The sequence below is a fragment of the Stylophora pistillata genome, chromosome 12 (assembly GCF_964205215.1).
Source record: "Stylophora pistillata chromosome 12, jaStyPist1.2, whole genome shotgun sequence".
NCBI classification, from domain to species: domain Eukaryota; kingdom Metazoa; phylum Cnidaria; class Anthozoa; order Scleractinia; family Pocilloporidae; genus Stylophora; species Stylophora pistillata.
The window spans coordinates 20627775-20655364 of NC_142530.1; the positions used below are offsets into that span (position 1 = coordinate 20627775).

A 27590-nucleotide genomic window follows, 5' to 3' on the forward strand; every position below is an offset into this window, starting at 1 on the left:
AAACGCATGTTTCATTTTCGTTTCAAAACGGAAGTGATTAAAACTGTTGCATCGATGTGTAAAAAGGGACATTCTGAGACCCGTTTCATCAGGGTTTCATACGCCTGACTCTGACCCAGGGTTCTTTTCGTTCTTATGTTCTTTGAGACGAGAAGGTTCTCAATTTGAGCCTTACGTAATTTTCAAATTCGTTTTCTATCTTCCCACGGCCACGTCAAGGACTAATTTGGAACACAGAAGGAGTAAAAACCACCTAACGTGGTTATTCTCAAGGTTTTCAAACTTTTAGCAATTCATGGAAAGGAAGGTAGTTGGCAAAAAAGGGCCTTCATCGCCTCGCAGTGAAACTTCCGAGGAGGAAGATGTATTTGATTACTCCAGATTTGAAGACTACAGTAACGAAAGTGGACCTGTGCCGAGAGAGGCATATGCTGCTCTAAGGAAAGGTATTTTTGTCTTATATTTACATTTATTAGTCTTGCAAAGGGGGGCCATCACGCAAGACAATGATGTTCGTTAACTTGGCAGTATAAACTAAACGAGGTGCAGAGAGGAGGGGTTTGTAAGATTGAAATGGGATTACTGTGGCTTGAGGAAATGATCACAACTCATACATTACTGAGAAGTCACAGTCCCCTGAATTGAGCTGTCCTAACATTGAAGGAAACAGATAGCAAACCACGAATTCCTTCAGAATGGAGTTACCTCCGAAGAGATTGACAACTGGACTGCATGACAAGCACTTACTTGGGTATCATTTGATATTTCAACTAGTAGTGATTAGCTTTTGAAGCTTTCACTTCCTTCCCTGTGCTGGATATGTGTAGAAATTGCAACTGATCCAATTGAGTATTGGCTTGCCACAAATTTTCCTTGTACTGTGGTTAGTGGCAAATTTCCAATTGAAGATTTTAGAAATGAAATGCTGAGGTGGTTTCTGTATATCTGGGTAATGTGATCATATACAGACACACATGTTAATGAGTGGCTGACCAAATGAAGTTTTGATAATTTGCTGAGTTTGCTTTTATTTGTTAATTCTGTAATAAAACACCACTGCCTAGAGGAAACCTTTAAATGAATCATATGAACTCAAAGGTTAGCTTGATCAAACAGATTTCCACCTGAAAGAAAGTTGGGATAGTTCTGAACCATGCATGGTTAAAAGCATTCCAAAAATGCCCAACATTATTAACAACTGATTCAAAGCAATACTTAGCGATTTCTCATATGACAGTTGGCCAATATGCATGATCATCACAAATTCAGTTAAATTTTTATGAAGGGAGATCCTATTTCACCCCCAAGCATTGCTTTCATGGTGTGGATTTTAGTTTTAATTGAAAGTATTCACAGAACACTTAGATCAAAAGAACACCATGATGAAAACACAAAGGTAACAAACAAGGCTTGGGGGCAAATTTTCAGCAAATAACATCATCATGCATAATCTACAGGGTATTTGATGCCTATATGTGATATATTCAAACAGCTGTCTATAAGGTCCTGGTCAATATGACAACTTATCCCTATTTTAGTTATTGCTCTCCATATCATAGAGTAAATAGAAATGTGTTATTGATATTATTAAAAATAGAAAAATAAGTCTGGGTCCAGGCTTGCTGAAGAAGTTTAAATCAAGAAGTTTTTTCAGTGAGAATTTAGCCATCTTGTGTCTTTTGGTAAGTTTGGTTTGCCTAGATTGGGTGTTAAATTATTTTTTATTGGTGTGTGGTACTGACTTGCATGTATTTTAATCCAAAAGTTTTTTCATTGAGTTATGCTACCTTTCAAGTTTATTTGCCCCAACCCTTTTGATTTCACACTTCACTCAGTTTGATAATATTTTTATTCTATCACAATTTTAACTTTTAAATGTCTTTTCTTTTCCAAATACCTCCTCATCAGCATTTCGAAGTGTGGAGAAGCGTTTACATGTGGCTGAGGCAAAGGTATCTGAGCTAACCACAAAGTTAAAACAGAAAGAAAGAAAAGGATCTCATGAACAGTTGTATCAAGAAAGAGATGCTCTACTGAATCATTTACATAACAGCTATCTTGCTTTTGAAGAAAAATTTGGAGAGAATGAAAAACTAAAGAAGATAATTCAAGAATTACAGCTTTCTCAGAAAGAAACAGAAAAATGCATCACAAAGGTGTGTAATTTTAATAGAATCTATTGTCGCACTCATCATCTTCAGAAACCAGAGGCTACCTGTAAATGTACCGTATTCAGTGGCGGATCCAGGAGGGGTCCAAACCCCCCCTACCAGAGCTGATGCTTACAACTTTGAGACTGAAACTCTTACATCGACAGGATTGTATATCACTTTTTAACTGGCTGATTTTTTTAATGAATCCAAGTAAACGGTAAGCAGCCAAGGAATTTTAACGTGCAACCGCGACTGGTGGGAGGGGGTGTGGGGGAGAAGTAATTTGCCTCAAAAGAGTCCAACAGTCCTTTCTGAACCAAAGTTTGGACCCCCCCCCCCAATCAAAAATTCCTGGATCCACCTCAGGTATTTATCCGTGTATAAGTCGACCCTGTGTATAAGCTGACCCCCCATTTTCAAGGTCAGAAATCGGATTTTTCATAATTTCTCGTAAAGAAAAATTCATACCGATAGAAATTTCCCAAATGGCCGATCTCTTATTTCTGAGAATGTATTGAAAACACTGTGAATTAAAGAAAAACTGCAGAGCAAAATGTAACCGTGTGCTGTGAAGTTTAGTAGCACTTTTTTACATCACCACGATTCATGATTTAAGCATATACGAGCACTTCGATTTACTGGAGAAGTAATTTACCATAATGAAATCTTCATTCATTTAAGTAACCTTTTGAAATAAGATTTAGTGGACCGAAGGAACACCGAAGAGCTTCGAAGGATCGCTCGATGAAAACACCGCCATCTTGGAAACTACATAACAACATAATTGGTCCACGCGCGTAACAAACAAGACTGCGCGAGAAACAGCATTTGCCAGGTCACTACGCTACTGTAATTGTTCGATGAAAACGAGAATTCAGCACCGAAAACAGCAGCGAAGCTGTAAGGAAAAATGTCTGCTCTACACATCAGAAGATACAGTAGAAATCAGCCCCACTAGTTTTCTGTTTAAGCCACGTAAAATTTATTATTTCAAACTTTTTCGTCGAGGAAGAACGCGCTGAAAACTGACGAAACTCGAACACAATTAGAACTGGTTTTGTGAACTCGGTTTTCCTAACGGACTTCAGGCAATTGTTGTGCTAATTTATTGGATTGCTTGAGTCAGGTCTTTGTCTATGATCCGTGTATAAGTCGAGGGTAATTTTTTGGGCTGAATTTTCGGTCATAAAGGGTCGACATAAACACGGATAAATACAGTATCCCTCTCTTTACTAATCAATCACTCAATTTATCTGATTTTGTGTTTTCTGTTGTTTGTTTGAATTTTGAATCTGGGTCTCTTGATTGTGTTGCTAGATTTTCACAACCATACATGTTGCCGTTGTGGCTGTCAGTTTGACACTCTTAGCCTGCCTAAGATCTATATGACTTAGTTACTGTTTGAATGTTTTTCAATGTGTATGTTTTTAGCTTGTCAGTTTGCATGCCTGTTATCTTCTCCTAATTTCTGGCTACTTGATGTCTCTTTGACTGCTTGAGTATCTAGTTGTCCAATGTCATGTTTTTCCGGAGTTCTATCTGACTGTATGTCTATCTTTGATTCTGTCTGACTGCATATGTATCTGTCGGTCAATCTGACTGCATATATCTATCCTTCAGTCAATGCAAATGTATACCTTTCAAGTTCTATATGTTTGCTTGTTTGTCAGTAGGTTTGTGTGACCTTTCTGTAGGTTGGTATAACTGCATGTCTGTTTATAGAGCTGTCTGGGAGTAAGTCTGTCTGCGGGTCTTTCTGACTGCATTTCAGTCAGGGTTTGTTTGACTGCATGTAGGTCTGTCTGACAACATACCTACCCATGTACTTCTGTCTGACAGCACCCTGTCTGTAGGTCTTTCTGATGGCATGCCCATCTGAGGGTCTGTCTGACAGCCCCTCTATCCATAGGTCTATCTAATGGCATGTCTATAGGTCTGTCTGTTTGGTATGTCTGTTTTTAGGTCTTTGATGATTATCAACTAGAAGCTATGAAGGAAAGTTAAATGTGACTTGTTCAATATCAGTCTTAATTGTAATCTCATTTTCTACAAGTAGAAGACGAATGGATTGAAAACGTTTCATAATTTTTGCCAGGATAAGGGGATTACTATCAAAACGCCCTCTTCTGGAAATCTGTTATATTTGGCTTATGTACCCATTTACTTTGCAGACTAGCTAGATGCTTAATTGATAAACAAATGAGTGTTTCACTCGCCTATCGAGAAAAACTAGATTTTCTGTAGAAAATATTGTATTTTCTCTTTGTCTGTAAGTCCTGAGGTTTATTCATTTCTTTAACTCATTTTATAGGGGAAAGGTGGCGCTCAGTCCGGGCCAACCTCAGAGAGGAAAGAAACGCAAGAAGGAAAAAAATATACAGATTTAGTCGTGGAGTTGAAAGCAATGGGTCTAGAAATTGCAGAAGAAATTGATCAACAATTCATTATTTTAGTAGAGAGGGATAATCTGAAAAAGTGGATAGAAGAAAAGTCGGATGGAAATTTAACTATCACAATACAAGAAAAAGTTACAGAAAATAACGCGAACCAAACCGAAACAGTGGCATCTCGTGTAGTGGGATACGAACAGTCAGAAGGAAAAAGAAAAAAACTTGAAGCGGAGGTTATATTACTTAAACAGAAAATTGAGGATCAGGCGCAGGAACTAAATCGGTTTTACAAGATATTTAAGGAAGTAATGGTTCAAAATAAAGAACTACGAGCTAGGGAACAGAGGAACGAAAGAGAAGCCGGAGGGGTGACTAAAGGTACGGTTGTTAAGTTTTTATTTTTTATCTGAAACTTATCAATAAAAGGGAAGAGTAGATCAAGAGATAGAAGCAGAGCGGGGCAATTAATTTTTCAAATTTTCTTCTTTTAGTGTGTTTGTATCATGCTTACGCTTCCCATTAAGAAAGGCGAAAGCAACCATGTTACGGTCCGTAAACCTTCCCCCAAGCCACTGACGGTTTTCAAAATGCCGGACTATCAACATATCTTGTGATTTGTCTCGACTCGTGTAATCTGGTTCAGCTCCGACTGTGGCCATCATTGAACAAATCTGATCGGGTTTCTTCAACTTCATTTTTAGTTTTGTGTTTGTTGAGGGTCTCACCTCTGCATTTTGACTTGTTATCGAATGAACATAAGCGCGTCAAACGTTCTCTTATATGCGTCTTACTCTGAACAAATCTAACATATCCTTAAAACCAAGGAGAAAGAAATGAAAAAAGACAAAAAAATTGTTGAGATGGCCAGGACTCGAACCTTCTACCTTCGGATCCCATCGTGCTAGGTACGCAGAACGTACGTAGCGGCTAAATTCTGTTTAAAAATGCATTTGATGTACAGTACATTTAAGACATGTACTTAAATCTATTAATTTCCTGCCCTGTCCCTGGCCTTTCAATTAACCAGTGCACAAACTCTGTTCTAACCAAGTCCTCGTTTCGTCACAATTTTGGCATCGGCAAGAGCTTTTCAGTAACCCCCTTACATTTTACATCACATTGCTTTTTTTTATTACAACACTCTACAACTCTACAACAGCAGGCACATGGCTACGTATTATCCTCATCTTTTCTGTTTTGTTTGTGGTTTTTGTCGACTCATTTGGCAGGTTTGCTCGACTTTGACTTCATCCAGTTTCTCTTTCAATCAGACTCTCCCAACTTGAATTGTTCTTATTTAGTTTAATAGGGAAAAGTAAGGGAGGGATACTTACGATACATTGTCTAATTTTTTTATGTCTTCTTTCATGTCTAGAAGTCTCAAAACCAGAAGAAGCTCCGGCCGCAAAGAGAATAGCCCTGCCAACAAAAACAGGTACCGTAGTTCAGAAGCGAACAGAGACCATTTTGTCTACGGCCCAACAACAAGTTGCGGAAATGAAAAAGGTTCGAGAACACTTGAAATCACATGATAATAGCTTGCAAAAGCTGGCAGAGCTTACGGAGAAAACAACTGAAGATTTTCTAAAATTAATCAGAGAATCGCAAGCCAGGCCAGTCGGAGCTGAATCGTCGGGATATCCGACAGAAAGCCGAACTAGATGGCCGGTGGAAGGAGAGACTTCGTTCACTCAGCGGCAGCGAATCGAAGAAGTAGGAAACTTTGAACGGTTAATAGCCGAAGATGCCCCTCTAAGCATTCCCGTTCAAGAAGCATCGGAATACCACAGACTAACAGTTCAAGATGAAACTGGAGCAACTGGCGGCTTTGGCCGAAGGTTGAATACAGAAAAGTTTTTATCTCCTATCTCAGAGTCTTCTTCAAACGGAGCCGAAGGAAGGGCAGTTCCCATGGGAACGGTTTTGTCCGAAAACACGGGGACTGGAGAGAGTGATATTGAAGTTATTGATGAGGAGGATTTCATTGGGGCAACTCCTGTAGTCGGAAAAATATGCCCAATGTGTGAGCGCTTTTTCCCTGAAAGCTATGGTCAAAGAAAATTCGAGGATCATGTGCAACAGCATTTTGTCGACGATTCGTAGTGAGGAAGTGAGGAAAGTGCCTATTCCTCCATGAACTAATCGCCTTGTAGATGAATATTCTGTCTAAAAAAGCACATTAAACTATTAAACGTATTTTGATTGGTTCTTTAGTCGTGACGTATTGGAGGACAGACGCATGAATGACATCACCGTTATCCACATTTGCTTTCTTTTTTTTTATCATATAAAACGAATAGATTCCGTGGGTCTGGACAACAGTCACAGATCACATAAGACACCAAAAGGTTTGTCTGGTTTGCCACTTTTTTTTTTCTTACAACGTTTTGACTTCATCTAGAGGACTCGAATAATGGTACAACAGTATAACCCCACTACCTCGAACTCCCAAACGAAAAGTATTCCAAGTTAGCGTGGGTACGAGTTACCGAGATTGGTGCTGAATTTCAGCAATCATGTTAGTGATTACTGAGGAATCCTGTTTTTTTTTTTTTTTTTTTTTTTTACTATTTTTGCACAATCAGAAGCCCTTTTGGCACATTTACTTTGTTTTATTAAAGCGTGTTTATTAGAGAGTTTATTTGGAAAGTTTAGCTAGCTGTATTGCGTGTCCGTAAGTGTTATATCAGGGTCGTATCAATCCCAATCAAACATTGGAACATGTCAATCAGCTATAATCTGACACTTACACGTTTACCGGCCGACGCTTTTACGTAAAGTTCGAATTATCAGGCTATATTTGAGTCAAGGGAGTTCGAGTTAACCGAGTACGAGTCAATTTTTTAATAAACGACCGCTAAAATGGCGTTAACTCTAAGGAAAATGGCATCCTTTTTGGTGTGTGTGGAGAGGGAGGGGGGTTTCCAGTCAGCGGGGTTTTGCTGCACTTCTTAAAAAATTAGTTAACTTGAATACTGTTCACATGTACCCGTTAGAGGGAACTGGAGCGTCTTACTTTAGGAGATTTCTAGCACCAGCGCAAATTTCAGATAGTTGATTGAAATATTACAATATCGTTCAGTTTAAACTGAAGAAATTGTGCCGAAAAGGTGCCTTTCACAAATTGAAATAAACACAGCGGAGACATTAAAAAGACTGGCTAAGATTAATTTGGATATATCAACAAAGTTGAAATGGTAAATTGGCCACCGTAACGATTACAAAAGCTGACGTTTCGAGCGTTAGCCCTTCGCCGGAGCGAATAGAGGAAGTTGGGGGTTGTGTGTGCTTTTAAGGCAGAAAATGGAGCTACGTTATTGGTGGGAACATGGTAACGAGAAAAACAAGAATAAATTAGTGGAATGAAAAGCCCCACAGGGATCAACGAACGCTTTTCATTCCACTAATCTATTCTTGTTTTTCTCGTTGCCATGTTCCCACCAATAACGTAGCTCCATTTTCTGCTTTTAAAAGCACACACAACCCACAATTCCTCTATTCGCTCCGACGAAGGGCTAACGCTCGAAACGTCAGCTTCTGTAATCGTTACGGTGGCCAATTTACCATTTCAACTTTGTTGATATTTCCAAATTATTTCGTTACCCCCACCGACGCAGCCCCAAACAGTTTCTTTCGAAGCTATCAGCCTTTATTCATGGCTAAGATTAAGAACGGTTCATTCGGTAAACTAAACCTGAGAGACATGGCTCAGCTTGATTACTGACCTTTCTCTCGTATGGTCTCATTGATAATTCTCCGGTTCGTCTCTTGTGTTGCCTTGAAAATTAGTTTATTGAACCACAGTGGAAGTCGTTCAGTTGATAAGTTTGTTGTCATCTTTCGTGTTGGGATAGTAATTGAAACATGCAGTTCGGAGAAATTTAAGGGATCAGTTTTGGCCGGCCGAGAATTCGAACAGACCCCGTAAAGTGAACGAAGATATTGAAAGAATATTTATTTGATCTCCGACGGCTTCTTTAAAGGTCCGATGCATTCCGAATTAAAGATTTCACTCCACGTCTTGACTCGTCTAGAATTGAAATAATTTAAGGAAATTAAAAGAACATCGACTTGATTTAATCGTATCATTGGAAGTGAGCGTGTTTTTTTTTTATTATCTTAATTTAAATAACCTAATTTACGAATTATTCAGCCTCAGAGACAGGGACTTTTTAAGGGAGGGGCGAAAGTAAAGGGTTTCGAAAGGGAAGTGCCACGCCTTAGTAAATTCTGTTTGTGTCATTTGACTTAATGTTCGCGTCTATGCTTTTCTGTTTCAGGCTGCGACAGAGAAAGTTTTAAAATTCAAGATTTTGCTGAAATTGTTGTTCAGGTTGTTGCTGAGATAAAAAAAAAAGTGAGGGGTAACATAAAGCGTTTACATCTTAGCGAGGACAAAAAATTGGCAAAATGTGTCCCTAGCTATGCTCTTATCTTGATTCAGTCACTCGTAATTATCAATTGCAGAGCCTGCGGGGGGTTATAATTCGGGTTTTCGAAAGCGAAATAAAAAATTGCCAACAGTATAGGGACAAATTCGACAACAGCGAGCTGTATCAAGGCAGCTATACACCTACCCTTTGAAACTTTGCCCCAAAACGCGACCCTCCTCCTTTAGGATAAAATGGTCCGTCTTCAGTAGTGAATCCAGCTAGATTGCGTGATCCAAGAAAGGACCATGCAAAGTCATATAAATGAATTGACACTTATAAATATGGAATATGCAGGTCACGGTCGATCAATGGCTGATGATCTGTTCCTAAGTTTAACAGATACATGTATTCTTTTTTTTTTTTTTTTTTTTTCATTCTTTTATTACTTGTCACAACTATAATGATCTCAGGAAGAAGCGCCACTTTGGCTTAAGATTAGAATGATTCAATGTTTTACTCGAAATATCGCAAACCGGTTTGATGCAATATATTGATAACGTCAGAAGCTATTTAAAGCGAAGGGCAGAGGGTTGGGCTTTCGAAAGCGGCATAAATAATTCAGACTGTCTGCTTCATTCGGTTATTGACTCTACTTTCATAAGCATAACAGGGCCAATTAATTTGTTTAAAGGAACGATCAGCAAATTTTAACAATCAACCGCTAACGGTTTGATTGTCCAAGTGTTTGGTGAGATCACTGAAGTAGATCACAACTGAAGAATATCAGTCACTGTTTACATGTGCACAAGACCACCGATCTTTCGAGTTCTCGACCGAAAGGCAGCTATCTGAGGTAGGAATTGTGGTCCAATTTTTTTCAGAGCGTTATTTTTTCTCCTAAATCCTCCTAGATAGGCTTTGATTAATTTTCTTCTTGTAATTGTGTAGTATTGTGAGTCCGTCTCGAAATTTCTGCTTTCGGTGAGGAAAGTAATAATTGAGGCTTAGGATAGTCTTCGCGACAGTATAGTCGTCGATTGTTTTGGACTAATTTTTTGGACACAGTGAAAGCTAGACTGAAATGATTTATGCCTTTCTTTTTTCTAAAATATTCGAAGACAATCGCGCAACTTAGTTTTTAGTGGAACACAATCGGATCGGAATCATTTAAAATTTCCAACGACGAAAATGTTTGTGCTGTCAGACCATGTTTTCAATTATCACTAGAAGATATGATGAAATGGATGAAAGAAAATATTCTTATAACGGATTTTACACGGTGGAATAAGTCGTTATTCAAGAAATAGTTTCTTTTAGGTCGTCGAGCTGTTACTGGATGACTGATGTGCACTGAGTCGAATTGGGTCTCATTTTAAAACATTTTGGCATGATTCAATTACACCTACTCGCATTCCTGCCAACTCTCCCGGTTTTCGCAGGGGTCTCAAAGTTTTTCATCAAATCTCCCGGTCTTCCGGTTAGAACACCAAATCTCCCGAGAAATACGTACCGTGGCTTTATTTCACTTTTTTTTTTTTTTTTTTTTCAATAATTTAGTTGTTTCCGAGATATCAAAAAGGATGTAGTGCTCTTAAGCTGTTCTCGATCGAAAAAAGTTAAACAGAGTAATGAAATTGATAGACCGTTTAACGAGTATCGTAATTGGTCAGGAATCAACCAATCAAATTGCACAATACATGACAGAAATTTATCACGGTTCAGGTTGTCGCGCGCGGTTTACATCGGAGGATGACTTCAAACAAACCGTTGTAACTGCTGACAAGAGATTATAAGCAGTTTATAGTCTCCTGCTGCTAACTATTACTCAATTTGTACGACCCAGAATACCGACTCTTCATAGGGATAGAATCAACGCCGTAATTTTGACTTCTTCTGTATTCTGTTTCTGTACAGAGCCACAGCAACATAGAATCTATTTGTTTTATATGATAAAAAAAAGTAAACATTTGTCGATGGTGACGTCAACTATGCGTCTGTCTGCCCAAGGGAGAACCAATCAAACTGATTTATGCCGGTTTCGCTACATGCTGAATTCGCTACGTTCATTAAGTCCACTACACTTTCGCTTCACTTACTCTTACTCCAGGTACAAATCTAGTTCATAAATAAAATCGTGAGACATTAGGAACTTTAAGTAGTCAGGACGGCAACGGCACGGAAGACCTCGATTAAAAAATGAGTTTCTACTTTTAGTTATAATTTCGAAAATGGCTGCATGCGTTTACCGTCTCATAGGGCGCCAGACCTCAAACTCAACATAATGCATAAAACTAGCGTTGACTTCCAACTGTAAATTAAAAAAATTTGCCGCCGCGGTTTCGCTTCGCAGACGACGAAAATTTTGGTGATATCACGTTGTCGTTTTGCATAGGACGGCTAAGAAATGTACCGAAGTTTTAAAACGCATGTGCTGGGCTATTGTTCTGCTAAGTAGATCTATTGTTTTTCCACGTTCTCGTTGCCGTCGCCGTCGTGGTTTGCTTAAAGTCCCTATTATTATTCAGAAAAGGCCGCTATCAATATTGTTCCCGGGCGAATCGTGGTACGTCTGTTACACGAGTTGTGAAGTTAAACGTTTGCAGTGAACTGGGTTTAATTTGCTATATAGCGAACTCGAAGTTCAATGTAGCTAACATGTAGGGAACTCCAAGGGAACATAGCGAACTCCAAATGTAGCAAAACCGACTGTTACCAACAAAATGCACGCCGCGATATTTAGCTTATCATATAAACTGACAGGGGTTAGAAGATTCAATATGGGTTCCTCTCGAGATTCAATATGGGTTCCTCTCGAGATTCAATATGGGTTCCTCTCGAATCCCGTACAGGCCTGAAAAAAATCAGGCCTGTACGGGATTCGAACCACTGACCAATGTATATATGACCAATGTATATATAAACCACTGACCAATGTATATATGAACTTCATACATACATTGTATCTGATATATCATCACGGGTTCATTACGAATCAACTTAACGGCCTGTTCCCAGTTGGCTTGTTAGCTCAATTGGTAGAGCGCTGCACTAGTATCGCAGAGGTCAGTGGTTCGAAACCCGTACAGGCCTGATTTTTTTCAGGTCTGATTTTCGCTATTGCATAAATAGCGTTCTCTACTGCGAGGATCGTGCATCATACGTATTTAATACCGCAGTTCAAAATATATGAACTTCATATATACATTGTACCAAATTACAGGTTGTTTATTTTTACATCTTCCAGTGCCCATATTAGAAATTAGTCCTCCCTAATGGCCTCTGCATTGGAGCTTTCGTTTCATTCCTCGAAAGAGACAACTAACTATTGTCGGCTGTGCAAGCTTCTGGTGGATGTTGGATCACATGTCCTGAGAAAGATATTCGACGAGAAGCGTCCACCAGGAAATTTGGACACAGTTTTGTCAAGTCCTTTAGTGCATTCCATTCTGCAAACACTTCGAAAGAAGAGAGTTCTTAGTTGTTTGCAATGGGAGAAACTGTATCCCACCGTCAAATCTTCAGTTTCATTACAGTATTTGGACATCAGTACCCTAATGGTTCTGCTGAGAAATCTTTGTGGTTTTAATCCTCCAGCTACTGGCTGGGATACGCTTCCTCCTGCAGATGACACATCCCTTGAGGCAGACATCGCTCGCATCAAGTGCTACAGGAACACCGTTCAAAGTCATGCTAGTCAGGCTGCAATTGACGAAGCAACGTTCAATCAGTACTGGAAGGACATCCAGGGTGCACTGGTGAGAATAGGTGGAGAAGGTTACCAATGTGCTATTGATGGCTTGAAAAAGGAATGCATTGACAGCGATTTTGGGGAGCACTACAAAGAGCTTCTTAAACAATGTGTTCACGATGAACTCAACACAAATGAAAAATTGGATAAATTGATGGAAGATGTTTCTCAGTTTGGAAGGAAGTTGGACGAATTGAAGGCGGCCAGGGCGAATTCCGAAGGGAAAATAGGAGCTGAAGGTATGGGCAAGGGTAAATTTGGAGGAGAGGATTTCGATCTACTTTAAAAATTAAGCAAAAGGAGGATCGACAGGTTTAAATTCCTGGGGGTAAATGACGACTATATGATCACGGTGTTCATGTCTCAAAAGAGTCCTGCTAAAATCATATCTTTGCAAACTGAAAGTTTCGGGGAGGGGGGCACTATTTGTGTGTTCATCTTTCAAAAATTCCGAATTTAATGCTAGCCTAACAACAGTAATCAAAGAGAGCGCCTCAATTCTCCGACTTGCTCTGCTTTTTCAGAAGTTAGAGGACGGATTCAAACCGTACAAAATTTAGCGAGATTTGTACCCTTTGTGTCAGAAGTGACGAATTAGCAAGCGATTCAATATCTAATCGTCCAGAACAAATCCAGTCAATAATGATTATAAAATGTAATCTGATCGTTTGGGTGAGAGTAGTCCTAATAAGGATTGTTGTTCAACAGCAGCGAGTGACGTTTCCACCACTTTCATGGAAATCGTCATCACTGAGAGCCAAGTGACTTGATGGACTACTCTCACCTGAACGGTCGGAACACAACAGTCACTTTTAATTTGTTAATCAAAGTTAAGACAGGTTCTCGGTTCTCCTTTCAGCTGTAACAGCATATACCGACGCTTTGAAGGAATCAATAAAAAGCCAAACTGAATTTTGCCGTAACGCTTCTGAAACCGAGACAAAAGTGAGGACGGATGACATTTTCACTAATATTCTCATTCAACATGGAAGAAAACCCGTTGAAGACCATGATACGGGAAGGGAGGCACACCTTCGCCAGTACGGTCAAGTGAGTGGAAGACCAGTCAAGCATTGCCGAGAAATATTCATTTCAACCGATGGCAATGAGAAAAATCCACAATCTGTTCTTCTCACTGGAAAGGCCGGCATCGGTAAAACTCTGTTTTGCCAGAAGTTGATCAGAGATTGGGCCGACGGCAAATTATTTCAGTTACTACCGGGAACAAACGTCCCCGACTTCAAGTTTGCATACTTGCTGACTTTTCGTCAGCTGAATTTACTTAAAGATAGTCCAGCCAGCTTGAGAGGAATCCTAAACCGATCGTCAGTGCTAGATGACCACTCAAATATTGACAATTCCTTATTTGAATACATGATTAATCATCCGGAGGAAGTTTTGATTGTCATCGACGGGTACGACGAGTATTCACAGCAAGATTTCATCGCTAGTGATTCAGAGGAAGGATTTCCCAACAACGCCCGAGAGAAAATGCCAGTAGCGGCAGTGTGTGCCAAACTCATCAAAGGAAAAATCTTGAGAGGTTCCGTTGTCATGGTAACGTCAAGGCCCGATGAATCTGACAAAATAAAAGACGAAATTAGATTTGATAGATACGTTGAAATTACAGGATTTTTTGAACCGCAGGTGAAGGAATACATTGAGAAGTATTTCAGAGATAACGAGAGATTCAAAAGCACAGTGACCGACCACATCACAAAGAATGCCAATCTCGTCAGCTTTGCCCACATTCCTGTGCTTTGTTTTCTGATGTGTTACTACTTTGATTACATTCTAACGGAATCAACGAACACTAAAGCCCTCCCTGTGAAAACAAGTGACCTTTACTTTGAAGTGGTCAACATGTTTGTGCGAAAGCACAACAAAAACAAGAGACTCTCCCACGAGGAAACCTTGGATAAATTATCGGAATTAGCTGCTCAGTTGCTCTTGGAGAAGAGGTTTCTATTTACGAAAGAGGATGTGAAAATGTTCAGCCCACAAGAAGTTGAAAGTTTGAGCGCAAGTGGTCTTCTTCACTGCGGTCCTCCTTTCAGAAAATCTTGTTTTGAAACGACGAAATATTTTTGCTTCACCCACTTGACTCTCCAAGAGTATCTAGCTGCTCGTTGGTTTGTGAAGAGGAAAGAAATTCCCCCTGGAGATGTTTCATCAGTTGTACTGCAATACATGTCCGGTATTCTGTCAAAGCAGAAAGACAACGTATTTATGGAACGAATACTTGATGGATTCAGTACTGAATACTTTTTTAGGAGGAAGCTTCTAACAGTTTATTGTCTGATGGAGTACGAGGACAAACAGTTTGCCAAAAGTATCGTAGAGAAGCGCTACTATGAATTCTGTGATCGTAAAGGCACGATTGTTTTCAGGAATGTGACTGATACGGGTTGCACTTCAGTGTCTTTTTTGCTAGATGTTATGAGTGCATTGAATGATGACGAAGAGTCGGGGAGAAATCATTTAATCTGTGAGCAGCAGAACGCAGCATGCAGAGCGAGCGCACTGGATCTGAGTGGTAATCAAATCACTGATGACGGTGTTGCCAGTCTATGTCAAGCATTACAGACAGCTACAAGGAAGTTACCAAAACTGGTTCTGAGTGGTAATCAGATCACAGATACTGGTGTTGACAGCCTGTGTCAAGCGTTACAGACAGAAACGTGTGGCATAACCAGACTCAATTTGAGTTACAATCAGATCACCGATGCCGGAGTTGTTTGTCTATGTCAAGTTTTACAAAAAGCTGCTTGTAAGGTGAAGACACTGGATCTGAGTCTTAATCAGATCACTGATGCCGGTGTGGTCAGTCTTTGTCAAGCCTTGCAGACAGCAACATGTAAGGTAACTGCAGTGGATTTGAGTTCCAATCAGATCAGTGATGTCGGCAAGGAGAATCTCGCTAATCTACTGAAACTTTACCCTGACCGTTACCACATCGACTATTTTTAGGGGTAGAACTTCGCTGAGAAGTAGAGCTCCTGACAGAAAGGTACTGAGAAAGTGTTCAAACATTTAAATGTACTCGATTAAATGCGCTTCGAATTCGAATTCATTCACTGCACTGTTCAACTTCGCTGGCAATAGTAATAGCAATGACTGTTGTATTTCTAGCCTAGACTCGCTGGAACGAACACACCTAACAACAAGGCTGGTTTTTATGCCTTCCGTTTAACAAGATGAGCCTTGGTTCCATAGAAGAATTACTGTATTGTTCTACAGTATGTCGGAATTACACTGAATAGGGTGTATCCTGTTGATAAATGTAACTCTTTTGGGGTTCAAGTCTTCCAGTAGAAATCCTCGAGCTAATTGCTGTCGAGTTTCCGCACGTGAATTGAGGAGAACAACGAAAAACTCGGCCAAAGCAGAATCTTTCTGTAAAACCTACTCTTGCCGTCAAACCTGATATAATTGGCTTTGTCCCTATATTCTGAAAAGTTTGTTTTTTTGTACTGCCAGACCTGCTTTGTGAAGTATTCTCCCATTAGCCCTTTTCTTCGACCGGAGTGTGTGTTTGCTTTAGACGCCATGTAAACATCGAATGGCACTTCTTAGTGGTCTGAATAGCTCTTAATTTTTTAACGCACCACACCGTAACGAGGCAACACAATATCCAGGCTTGCCCATTGCAGAGTGGGGTGCTACAGTCGGCAAACCGAAAGAGGCTTATCATCGGCAAACCGAAAAAAATAGGCTCTCCTGTCAATAGGAATTACCAGGATTACTGGTGTGGTTAGTCTTGAGAAGCCAACAAGAGTCCTCTCCTATCCATTAGCTTTTATTTAAAAAAAGGAAATAAGAAAAAAAAAAAAAAAAGAACGACCGATTATTTCCAGATTATGCTCAAAACTATGTTTGCTTTTGAAAATTACGCTACTTTTTCCCAAAGTATGCTTTCCAAAAAAGGAAAGATAAATAGGTCTAAACAATATATTCATTGCCAATATAACATTAAATCCTCCTTTTTTTGAGTTACAACCCTGCTCTAACCAAACACAATTAACTGCTGCACTAACTTCCACTCGAGAAGCAGTTACTTGATGTGTTAAGGTGTGCGATGTTAGCACCACGTTTCGGCTTCGACGCCATTTTGTTATTCCTGTAGTGAAAGCCATGGGGAGTGGGGCTAGTGTGCCCAGTCCTCTGCGCGACGAATGACTCAGTAGAGTATTGTGGTAACCTTCTTCCCCCAAAACATTGCAAAGTTTGAAAAGAGACTAAGCCATGGACCGAGCCCAAAGATAATAAATCTTAGAGACCAAACAAGTCACGAGTCTGGTTACAGTATTCTCTTCGATTAAAAAACTTAAAATATGCTGATTATGCTAACAGTGCTACTTCGATAAATAGAGTGAAAAGTATGTTCTTTTTTCCAAATTATGCCAAAAATTATGCTAAAAAATCTATGTGGGCCTATTTACAACGGTGAAGAACTATTTAGCATCACATGCAGCCAACCAGCCTCCAAAGTGAGCATGTAAAGATGAAATAAACAATTTTTAAAAATCGAATTTCTAGATGGGATTTGAACCCACGACCCTCCGTGATCTAGCCTGATGCTGTAACCACTGAGCTACAGGAAACTCTATGGTAAGCAAGGGTCAATTAGTGGGTATTGACTGGAACCGCATCACGCGGCTACACAGCCAAACATTAGCTAGCGCATAGAAGCTCACTAACAGCATCACGCTGTCACATTAAATCATCACATTCATTAAAGCATCACATGCAGCCAACCAGCCTCCAAAGTGAGCGTGTAATGATGAAATAAAACAATTTTTTTAAAAATCGAGTAAGAACTATTTACACATACAAAGTATGTCTCTACTAATAGACTGGGCGGAAGTTAAACTAAAAGAACACGCATCGTGTGATTGGTTCTTTTATTGAGATCCAACCAAAGGTCACGAAGAACTCCCACCAATTGATCTTGCTAGTTTTTCGATACATTCTTTCATCTTTACAACCAGAAACCTCAAATGTACTTATTAATTTATTCGAGCATGAAAACACTGAGAATATGAAAAGGCGACAAACACTGAAGTTTCAGTTGAGCAATACCAATTGCAGCACAGGCAGTCGTGTTTATTGATGAATAAGTCGTGAGTATTTGATTTTACAAAGTTAAAATGGAAGTCATGTGACTAGCATTACTTCTGTACTGTGACCTTCCCATCAGCCCTCTTTCATCAACACCGTATAACTGGTGCACTGTCCAATCATCACGAAGGTGACGTCATGCTACAAATGGGTGCTTGTTCATCCCGGAAGGGTTTCAATTTGCAGAGCTAAACACATAACATAAATGTGGACGGTGATTTTGTCCATATCTTCATGAATCTGGACGATAACTGAGGAGATCGATAAATCTTTCTTCTCGGAGCGAAAAGGGTATTTTGACAAAGGAACAATTACTTCAACATGTACGATCCAGAGGCAAACAAATATGGCGCGGCCGACTATAACCAGTTCGATAATACAATGGCCTTCAGCGACTCCTCCATTCGCGCTGGTACGGGTTATACACGATTTTTACCGGTTGAATTAGGTGCAAAATATGGCTGGTTTTGTCAAGGTTACTAAATATCTTTTTTTTCGTTTTGTTACAGGCTTCATTCGAAAGGTAAGATTTGGCGGGCGTTCGGTGTACGTTGATATCAGACTTTGAATTTTGATTCAGCTGTTTCATGTTGTCTTGTATAGTTCACACACAATAAGGGTCACCCGCATTATCACTTTATATCACTACCCTTATCTAGGGTGGGTGCGAAGGTTGCATAAAGTGCACTCTTGATTTTGACTGTTTGAAAAATGTAATATAAATTGAGCTTCGATGCGTCATCTCAATTTTCACGAAATTTTTCCTTCTCATTCTTATCTCATCGTGACTCCAATTAAGTAAACGTATGCGTACATACATACAGGTGCAGTCATGATTAACTTGACATGTCTAGCAGAAATTTTAACAAGCCGCACGAACCGTGATGTCAAAGTCTAAAGGAAGCTGAGTTCCATTCCCTTACTCACAGGAAATTTCCACTTGGCTCCATTGTTTAATCGTTCTCTTAATGTATTACGGTAAAAGGACCGCATACAGGCCATTTCGGTCTGTTATCATACGAGGGACTAACAAAATCGGTGGGAGTCCGATTTGTTATTTACTAGACAGTTTTAAGGGCAATTGATTTATATGACGTTGCTGTTTTCTGATGATCTTGTGGCTGATTAATGAAAACTGTAAAAATTGAAACAAAATACCCATAGAGTACATTTATGCACAAGTTATATATAGACTTTTATTATAAGAAAATGAACACAATATCAGTCCATATTACAGCATGTGCTGTGCATTACACTGTTATGTAATAATTTGAATTGCATGCTCGATTGGATTGGTTCGTTCTTATGATTTACTGAAGGACAGATGCATAGATGACATTACCGTTAACAGTTTTTTTTTTTGCATCTTTATTATGTTAAACAAATAGACCTCACATTGCCATGGGTGAGAACATCAGTAACACTTTTTCACATTTTGATGCCATCTGTGATCTATTTTACTAAAAAGATGCATGGTAACAGAATCTATTGGTCAATTCTATAAGTTCTCAAATCAAGCTGCCTAAAAACTTTCTTAAACTATTTGACATGGAAAATTTTCCAGTGGTTCTTTAACGATTGTAGACATGTGATTGAGTTTATTTTGAGATTGATCTGTCTCAACAAAATAATCCTTACAAAACAACTTTGTTTAATAAGCAAACTCAAAAACAATATTTTACACAGTGATAATTATTAAAATTGACATCTGAAGTTGCTAGCTATGTGCTCCTGCCAGACATAGCTATGTTAAATGTTTTAATTTCTTGCTGTTTTATAGGTCTATGCTATTCTACTTGGCCAACTTGTAATAACAATTGCATTCATCAGTTTCTTTCTGTATTGGTAAGTAAAATGTATTTGTGGAGATGTTAAGTTGCATACAGCACTATGGGCACCATGTAATAATATAAAGTTTAATGTCATTATTTTTTTTTTCCTTTAATCAGTGAACCTGTTCAGGAATATGCAAAAAATCATGTAGGATTATTCTATGGAGCTTTGTAAGTGTGATGTATTTTTTTTTATTTTATTTTATTTTATTTTTTTCATGCACAGATAACTTTGATTTTATTTGAAATATACAAATTCTACAATAACTTAACATCAATCAGATACATAAGGCGGGAAGGATATTGTCAAATAATCCCTGAGACAATTACTTGAACCTTTGGAGTTTCATTATGTTACAGGGCTTGACACTAACGGTGGCCCATTAGCCACAGACTAGTAGAAATTCAGTTTTGGCTGGTGGTTTTTCGATTTCCACTGGCTAGTTTGGTTAGTAAATAAATTGAAATTGTCATAAAATCTATGTTGTCACTAGCCACTTGGCTAGTAAGTTGAAAAGTTAGTGTCAAGCCCTGTGTTACTTTGATGAAATATGACAACAAAACAAAAAGTGATTGTCAGTCAGAGCAACTGCAATTTCATGTAGTTATTTTTTTTTGGTAAGCAAAGAAAATCATTGAAATTGACAGCCATTTACAAAATAGAACATAAGTGCTTCACCTTTATAATCATCGCAGATGGAAGGCCTCATCTTAATAAATCACCCGAGCCATTATGCTCTTGCTTATAGTGATAAATATTGAATTTTATTATCCAGTTGTGCTTCATAGAGTATATATAACACATGAGATGAGTACAAATATCATGTCATATTTGTGCTCCAGAAATATCCGCAAAATTCGCCCACACTGAAATAGCAATTTGGCGTGTTGGATAATAAATCTCTCAGTAGACATTTCGTTGTGTAGTATCACTGAGTATTTTTACTTGTTGTTTGTATTTTGACTCACCTTACGGGCTCGTCAAAATACAGCACAACTCATAAAAATACTCAGTGATACTACACAACAGAACGTCTAATAAGATATATAATATACCTGTTTTTTTTATATTCATGCATTATCTTCAAAATACAACGATGTCCTCTTTTCAGTGTTCTTTTCAATTAATTAGTGTCCACTTTCCAAAGGTTTCTTACCTTTTTTCAATGTCATGTTACAGGGCTGTCACATTGGTCACAATGATTGCTATGGCCTGCTGTGAGAAAGTGAGGTAAGATTTTCCTCACTTGCTGTGCAGCTATCACACAGTGTGTTACAATACAATACAATACAATACGATGTTCTTTATTTCAAGAGGGTAAATACATGATTAACCCAGTAAAGAGTTTTCTAACACATGGCCCTCTGTAAATAAACCCACCCATCCCACCCCAGGGGAGGACATCCATCACACAGTAATCTCGTGTGTGGGAAATTAACATCTCCTACCTCAACCCTGCAGGAGACGGGACCTCCATTTATTCGTCCCTATCCAAGAAGACTAGAATATGTAACCATTTCTTGATGTTATAGAAAGGCAGTAAATTCTTCTCAATTATTTTAAGACCCTGAGTGTTGGTCCGGCCAGGGCTCGAACCCTCAACCTCCCACACAACAGTCCAGCGCTCTATCCATTGAGCTAACCGGGAGGTGGTGTTCTGTGATAAGTACTGTAAAACCCACAGATAAGCTACACCCTGAATTTGGAAAAAAGGTGCAGCTTATCTGTGGGTTTTTACAATATATTACAGGTTTGTCTCATGACATGTCTATGTCCTCTTTTTTAGTTTCACTAGTTCTTATTGAGTATTTTCTATTATGACTTACAGGAAATCACTGCTAGTGAAAATTGTAAATTTCTAAGAGCTGCAAAGAAAGGACTTGCTCTTAAGATCAATAAACAACTTTTTTTACCTTCTCAGTTACTAATGTTAGCAGATGTTGACTTGTTTGATCTTATTTTAGGCGGCAATTTCCAACTAACATGATCTTTCTCATAATTTTTGTAAGTACTTTCTACATCGTTTATGTGATAGACACTTAATTCAAGTATCTATAATCAATGAGCTCTAAAAGAGGTGAACCCCCCCCCCCTAAAGTAACCTATTAGACAATCAATCCTCCCATGTCATTGATCTCTCCTCTTATTGATGGTTGTGATCTCACAGGGGCTGGTCCACATAAGTGGATGTCTGGTCGTTTGTTCGAAATATAAATGTATAGGAGAATATCGAAGAGTCGTACTATCGTAAACTTATATCAAGGAATGTCCTTGTTAAGGCTCCAAATAAATGTAAACCTACCTCACTTGCTGTGTATTGTCGTTTCTGTGGTTCTAAATGGCGAATTTGAGCGATTTGGTAGATTTTGTGTTGACTGTTACTTTATGCAATTTCATTTTTGTTGACACATTGACTGCTGATAAGTGCGCAGTGTACAGGGCTTGACAGTAATGGTAGCCAACTAGCCACAGACTAGTAGAAATTCAGTTTTGGCTAGAAGTATTTGATTTCTACTGTCCAGTTTGGCTAGTAAACGAACTGAAATTGTTGTAACATCTAAGTTATCAGGAACCACTTCGCTAGTAAGTTGAGAAGTAAGTGTTGAGCCCAGAGTGTAGCTGAATGAAATAATTTTATGGGCATCACCTCTCTTTTGTTTAACAGTGTTTTGATACCATGATTACTTTTTTACCAGGTTCTAGGTGTAATGAAATTTGTTTTGTTTTATTGTTATTTAGACAGTCTGTGAAGGATATTTACTTGGTGCTGTATCAAGGTAAATTTAGTTTTGCTTTTGTGGACATACATCATGGCTTAGTTGTATAAAGGACGAATAACTTTGTCCAATAGATAAATCGCTATCCGGTGGATAAGTGATAGAAAAATGTATAGCATTATCCACCGGATAGAGTTTTATCTATTGGATAGATAAGTGATAGAAAAACGTATAGCATTATCCACTGGATAGAGTCTTATCCATTGGATAGATAAGTGATAGAAAAACATATAGCATTATCCACCGGATAGAGTTTTATCCATTGGATAGATAAGTGATAGCAATACGTATAGCATTATCCACCGGATAGAGTTTTATCCATTGAATAGATAAGTGATAGAAAAACATATAGCATTATCCACCGGATAGAGTTTTATCCATTGGATAGATAAGTGATAGCCAAACGTATAGTATTATCCACGGGATAGAGTTTTATCCATTGGATAGATAAGTGATAGAAAAACATATAGCCTTATCTACCGGATAGAGTTTTATCCATTGGATAGATAAGTGAAAGAAAAACATATAGCATTATCCACCGGATAGAGTTTTATCCATTGGATAGATAAGTGATAGAAAAACGTATAGCATTATCCACCAGATAGAGTTTTATCCATTGGATAGATAAGTGATAGCAAAACGTATAGCATTATCTATTGGATAGATAAGTGATAGCAAAACGTATAGCATTATGCACCTGATAGAGTTTTATCCATTGGATAGATAAGTGATAGAAAAACGTATAGTATTATCCACCGGATAGAGTTTTATCCATTAGATAAGTGATAGAAATACATATAGCATTATCCACCGGATCCATTGGATAGCGTCATCCAGCCTTCGAACAGCTGGGACCAGGTGGATAATCTTGAGCTGAAAAAACATAGTTGGCTCCTCCTTACTCTTGTTGCTGTCAGAAATAATAGAATTGTGATCTGCTTTGGTTTGAAGATAGATTTCCCTTTAGAGATGGAGATAACCTTGGGCAATTCATAAATAAATACTTTCCTTTGCATGCAGTACTTAAGATCCAATTTTGTTGTGATTTTTCCTTTAAATATATTCACAAAAATTGTTGTGTACCTGAATATACATTTCTGAAAAAATGATGCCTGTCTTAGTAGCTGAGAATGAGTGCACTTTTTATATAACATGAGTGCAAAGTTGTAACATGAGAGCAAAAATCTGCCTGGACTTTGTGTGATGCTTTTTTCATTTGAATATTGACAAGAAACAACATGATTTCTCATGCAATTTGGTTCTGAATGAACACAGTCATTTGTGAATTTTTCACAAACTACAAACTACAAATGGCACGCCTTACAGGCTTGTGCAATCATGTTGTCTTTGAAAAATTTACTCATGCTTATTAGTGCCAAATTGCACTTGAAGTCATGTTACTATCTAGACATATATGAACAGTTTTTTCCTCGCAAATCAATTTTCCACAGTGTTTATGAGAAAGATGAGGTGCTCATGGCTGTTGGAATAACTGCAGTAAGTTGTGGCCTCTTTAGTACTTTAGTTATACTTTTTAATGTTTTTTTTTTTAGTTCTTATGAGAGATGCTCTGATAAAGTGATGAGTCTGAATAACAAAAATACAATTGATACTAGCCAATTTACTTGTGGAGTATTCATTTGGCTGAGGCTAATAAAACTTGTAGTCTAATAGAGAGGTTTTTGTTTTCTGCAGAAGCAGGTTTTGGCAGATTTAGGACTGTGCAAATTCTGTGCAATTTAAGACAAGTCACAACATTCTCATGCAATCTGAAAAAGTTAATTTTTCAATAATTCTTGATGTGCAACTTTTTACAGGTTGTTGTTCTGGCGATTACCATTTTTGCATTCCAGACTAAGGTAAGGAATGATTGACCCTCCTTAAGACTGAATAACATTCCAGCAGGTGTTATATCAGTTTCAGCTGTGGGTGTTTCCACTTGTAGGGCTTGAAGTATTCAGGCATAAAATGCAAACCATCATCATGATGATAGTTACTGTTTTAGTGGTAAAGGCAGTGTTGTTCTTGATCCCAAAGCTGCAGTTACTGCACTGTACTTCTGTTAGCATCAGGACTCAAGGATTCTAGTTGAAATAGTAACACTTACTTTGAATCAGTTTTCAGAGAGTCATTTTCTGTTGCATTTCCTACCACAGGCACGCGATTTCTACATTAATGCTCACAAATAAGCACTGAGGCACTGTTTGCTTTGTTGCACCATGTTTTTTTTGTTTTTGTTTTTCTTTTTTTTGCATTTAGAGAGTTCTGCATACTTAATTTTAACAGCAATTTCTTTAAATATGATCTGTTCTTGACAGTATGACTTCACTATGATGGGTGGATTTCTGTTCGTGGCTTTGATTATTCTCTTCTGCTTTGGCTTTTTGATGATCTTTTTCCACAACAGGGTAAGCAGTATATTGTACAATTTGCCTACAGGTGTAGGAGCTTTTTCCATTTCCTTTCAGCAAAGAGGGAGTCTGGGACTGAAGAGCATGATAGGAGAAAGAGGATTGGAGGAGAGAGGTCTCCTTGACCCTTCCTTTAAATTTCAACTGCAAGCCACAGCATGAACTTTTCTTGATTTTACTTATGGTCACTACCAGCCACCCTTTATTTTCCATAGGTTTGTTTGGAGATTAAAACAAAACTAGTTCAAGCAGGATATGTTAAAAATAAAATAAGAAAAGAAACGAAACGAAACGAAACACATTGGGCTTTTTTTTTACATAGTTTCTATGGCGTTTCTTCTCTATATCTTTTTGTTGTGTTTAACACTTTTCACATCTTCTTTGGTGAAAGTTATTAGAAGTTAAATTTGGTTTCTGTTTATAGTTTACTTAAAAGCTTTGATGTACAGTGTTTTACCTCAAGTTCCAACCTCTAGTTTAGAAAGACCAAAAATAGCTAATAATAAATAGATAATCGTGGTTGATTTGCTAATTTAAAGACACACATCGTCAAACACTTGTAAAGTATGACACCCACAACATTTGTGTTAAACCTGGTAATAATTTTCCCTAATATTTCAGGTTCTTTCAGTTGTTTATGCTTCCCTCGGAGCCCTCTTATTTGCCATGGTATGTTTCTTAGAAAAATAGTGTTCATTGTGTTGCTTTCTACAGGAGCTGCGTCCAATCAATTAGAAAAAGAGAAAAGATTCATTTGGTTTTCCTTAGCACTGCTCATACATGTACCTCAAAGGCTAGAGGGGCCAAGCAAATAAGTGATTCAAATAACTCAAATGAGAGACAGAAAAGATAAAAATTACAATTTGCATGAGGCCTTGTAGCCAAGGACTTCCACAGAAATCGACAAAAGGGACAGAAAACTCTATCTATTTAAATCCCGCAGCCACATTTTTGAGGTGTAAATTTTGCTTACCATGAAATGCTTTCTCTGATCTGAGAAATCTTCTTTAAATGCTGGACAGAGATTTCCAAAATGTCTACCTTCCTAAAAATAAAGTTATGTTTTGGACCCAGATAACGCTGACTTTAGGTGAAAGGTTTTATGCCAAAGTCCATTCAATGCCCTCTATATACAGTGTAGTATTTTCATTTGGGGACAGAACGGACCAAAATGCTACTTTTCACGCATATAGATCGTCTTACGATTTTGAATTCATGGTTACCCAATAACCTGTTGCTGTGGAAGTGTGCGTACCTATTCCCTTCACCGAACCATCTCATAGTTCTTTGAACTTGGTGCTGGTTATTTGTTAGAAGACTTAATACATTGGCTTCCAAAGCAGGAGATTGCTCCAACTTATTGTTGTGGTGTGGTGTGTTTTATTTTGCAGTACCTTGTGTATGATACACAGATCATGATGGGAGGAGGCAAAATGTACTCCATCTCACCAGAAGAGTACATCTTTGCTGCACTGAACTTGTACCTGGATATCGTCAACTTGTTCTTGTACATCCTCCAAATTATCTCAGCGGCAAGAGGAGATTAAAGAGCCAGCTACAGTGGGTACACAGTTGGAATCTGCCTTAACAGGATCCAAATCAAAATTCTCAAATCCGTTTTAGTACATTTACAACTGTTTGTTGTGACAATTTGGTTCTTGGTCATTTTTATCCGCCCTAAGATTAAGGTTTGTTTTAGTTGGGAGTCGTACGGTTTGAGAGAAGAACGTTTACTGCCTCTTTTTGTAAGCTCTGGTGTTTCTGTTGGAACCCAATGTTGTTTTGTGTGTAAACCTCGTTCGAGATTATCAGAATCATGTTTTTAGCCAAAACGCAGCAACTTCAGGAATTGTTTAAGTTTAAAGTGCGGGTTCTGGCCAAGATTAACTGGAGAACTTCGAAAATACCAAGGTGAATAATGGAGAAATGGATAGTATAAGATTTTCTGAAAATGTAGTTTGCTCGTCAGGAGAAATTACTCAAATATTTATGAATTTTGGCTCTCTTATTATGTTTCAGTGTAAAAATGTTTAGTATTTGCAAGTTTCTGTGTAAATTATAAGAGCATTATTGGTAGAGATAGTTGTGTTCTAATAAGTTAACAATGTTTTGCCCATGGAGCTAGGCAAGTGTTGTGTCAGAGATAAAAAGTTTGAAATTAAATATTTTAAGGAAAGTCCTCTACCTCTGATCTTTAAATTATTTTAGGCTTGCTTGCATGGGTAGTCGAATTATTCAATAACAATGTATAGTCTGGGGTCGAAAGGTATCTGGGATTGCTGTGGTTTAGCTTTAAGTCCCCCCAGTGATTGGTCAAGGAAACTCCAGCTAGCCTGTCAGCCAATCAGATGCCAAACGGAAATTCAAACGTGATATGATTACTCGCGTTTTCCCACGGGAAGCTCGAGAGAGAGTTAGGGACTGTCTTTATTTCATTTGGGCCTCGGCCAGTTTTTGCGGAATTTTATCTTTCACGGTTTTTGTTAGGCAATAATATTTTTCCCTGAGGGCCCCAGCGTCCCGTAATCGTTGTGCATACATCCCAGCCGTCCTATATTTCCTATGTATTTCATGGGATCCTATAAAACTCCTATAATAGGCCAAACACTCCTCTATTTCCTATGAATACTGCTTGAGTTATAAGTAAGAAAATAAAGCGAGTGTGTCCAACAGGTTAGATTGAGTTTGAATTAATGACCTGAAGGATGTCATGGGTGAAAAGAAATTCCTATCAATTATGAAGGTTGTGAAGACAGCCCTTATTCTCTTGGACATGGTAATGCT

At 38.4% G+C, this 27590-nt stretch overlaps 3 protein-coding genes across 3 annotated transcripts; all 3 read left to right on the top strand.

The window, feature by feature from the left end:
* The first annotated feature begins 33 nt into the window (after window positions 1-33).
* Window positions 34-7179, top strand: LOC111327545 (uncharacterized). Its single transcript, XM_022931756.2, has 4 exons — window positions 34-446; window positions 1909-2156; window positions 4465-4921; window positions 5919-7179. Exons 1-4 carry the CDS (start codon window positions 296-298, stop codon window positions 6644-6646), a joined length of 1584 nt encoding a protein of 527 aa, XP_022787491.2. The 5' UTR covers window positions 34-295; the 3' UTR covers window positions 6647-7179.
* Window positions 7180-9515: 2336 nt separating this feature from the next.
* LOC111340977 (NACHT, LRR and PYD domains-containing protein 3) lies at window positions 9516-16522 on the top strand. Its single transcript, XM_022947905.2, has 3 exons — window positions 9516-9769; window positions 12161-12903; window positions 13524-16522. The coding sequence occupies exons 2-3, from the start codon at window positions 12189-12191 to the stop codon at window positions 15632-15634; spliced, it is 2826 nt and encodes a 941-aa protein (XP_022803640.2). The 5' UTR covers window positions 9516-9769; window positions 12161-12188; the 3' UTR covers window positions 15635-16522.
* Window positions 16523-17921: 1399 nt separating this feature from the next.
* On the top strand, window positions 17922-26990 carry LOC111340973 (protein lifeguard 1). Its single transcript, XM_088740281.1, has 12 exons — window positions 17922-18197; window positions 18295-18308; window positions 19566-19630; window positions 19735-19788; window positions 20798-20848; window positions 21583-21622; window positions 22358-22395; window positions 23847-23892; window positions 24213-24254; window positions 24714-24803; window positions 25428-25475; window positions 26198-26990. Exons 1-12 carry the CDS (start codon window positions 18107-18109, stop codon window positions 26351-26353), a joined length of 735 nt encoding a protein of 244 aa, XP_088596407.1. The 5' UTR covers window positions 17922-18106; the 3' UTR covers window positions 26354-26990.
* The last annotated feature ends 600 nt before the right edge of the window (window positions 26991-27590 follow it).

Bases quoted from the DNA above. Each gene is read 5' to 3' on its own strand.
- LOC111327545 (XM_022931756.2), top strand. From the start codon at position 296: ATGGAAAGGAAGGTAGTTGGCAAAAAAGGGCCTTCATCGCCTCGCAGT. The intron at 447-1,908 runs GTATTTTTGTCT...CCTCCTCATCAG, and splicing joins ATATGCTGCTCTAAGGAAAG to CATTTCGAAGTGTGGAGAAG. The intron at 2,157-4,464 runs GTGTGTAATTTT...CTCATTTTATAG, and splicing joins CAGAAAAATGCATCACAAAG to GGGAAAGGTGGCGCTCAGTC.
- LOC111340977 (XM_022947905.2), top strand. From the start codon at position 12,189: ATGGCCTCTGCATTGGAGCTTTCGTTTCATTCCTCGAAAGAGACAACT. The intron at 12,904-13,523 runs GTATGGGCAAGG...TTCTCCTTTCAG, and splicing joins AGGGAAAATAGGAGCTGAAG to CTGTAACAGCATATACCGAC.
- LOC111340973 (XM_088740281.1), top strand. From the start codon at position 18,107: ATGTACGATCCAGAGGCAAACAAATATGGCGCGGCCGACTATAACCAG. The intron at 20,849-21,582 runs GTAAGATTTTCC...ATCTTATTTTAG, and splicing joins GCCTGCTGTGAGAAAGTGAG to GCGGCAATTTCCAACTAACA. The intron at 22,396-23,846 runs GTAAATTTAGTT...AATTTTCCACAG, and splicing joins TTACTTGGTGCTGTATCAAG to TGTTTATGAGAAAGATGAGG.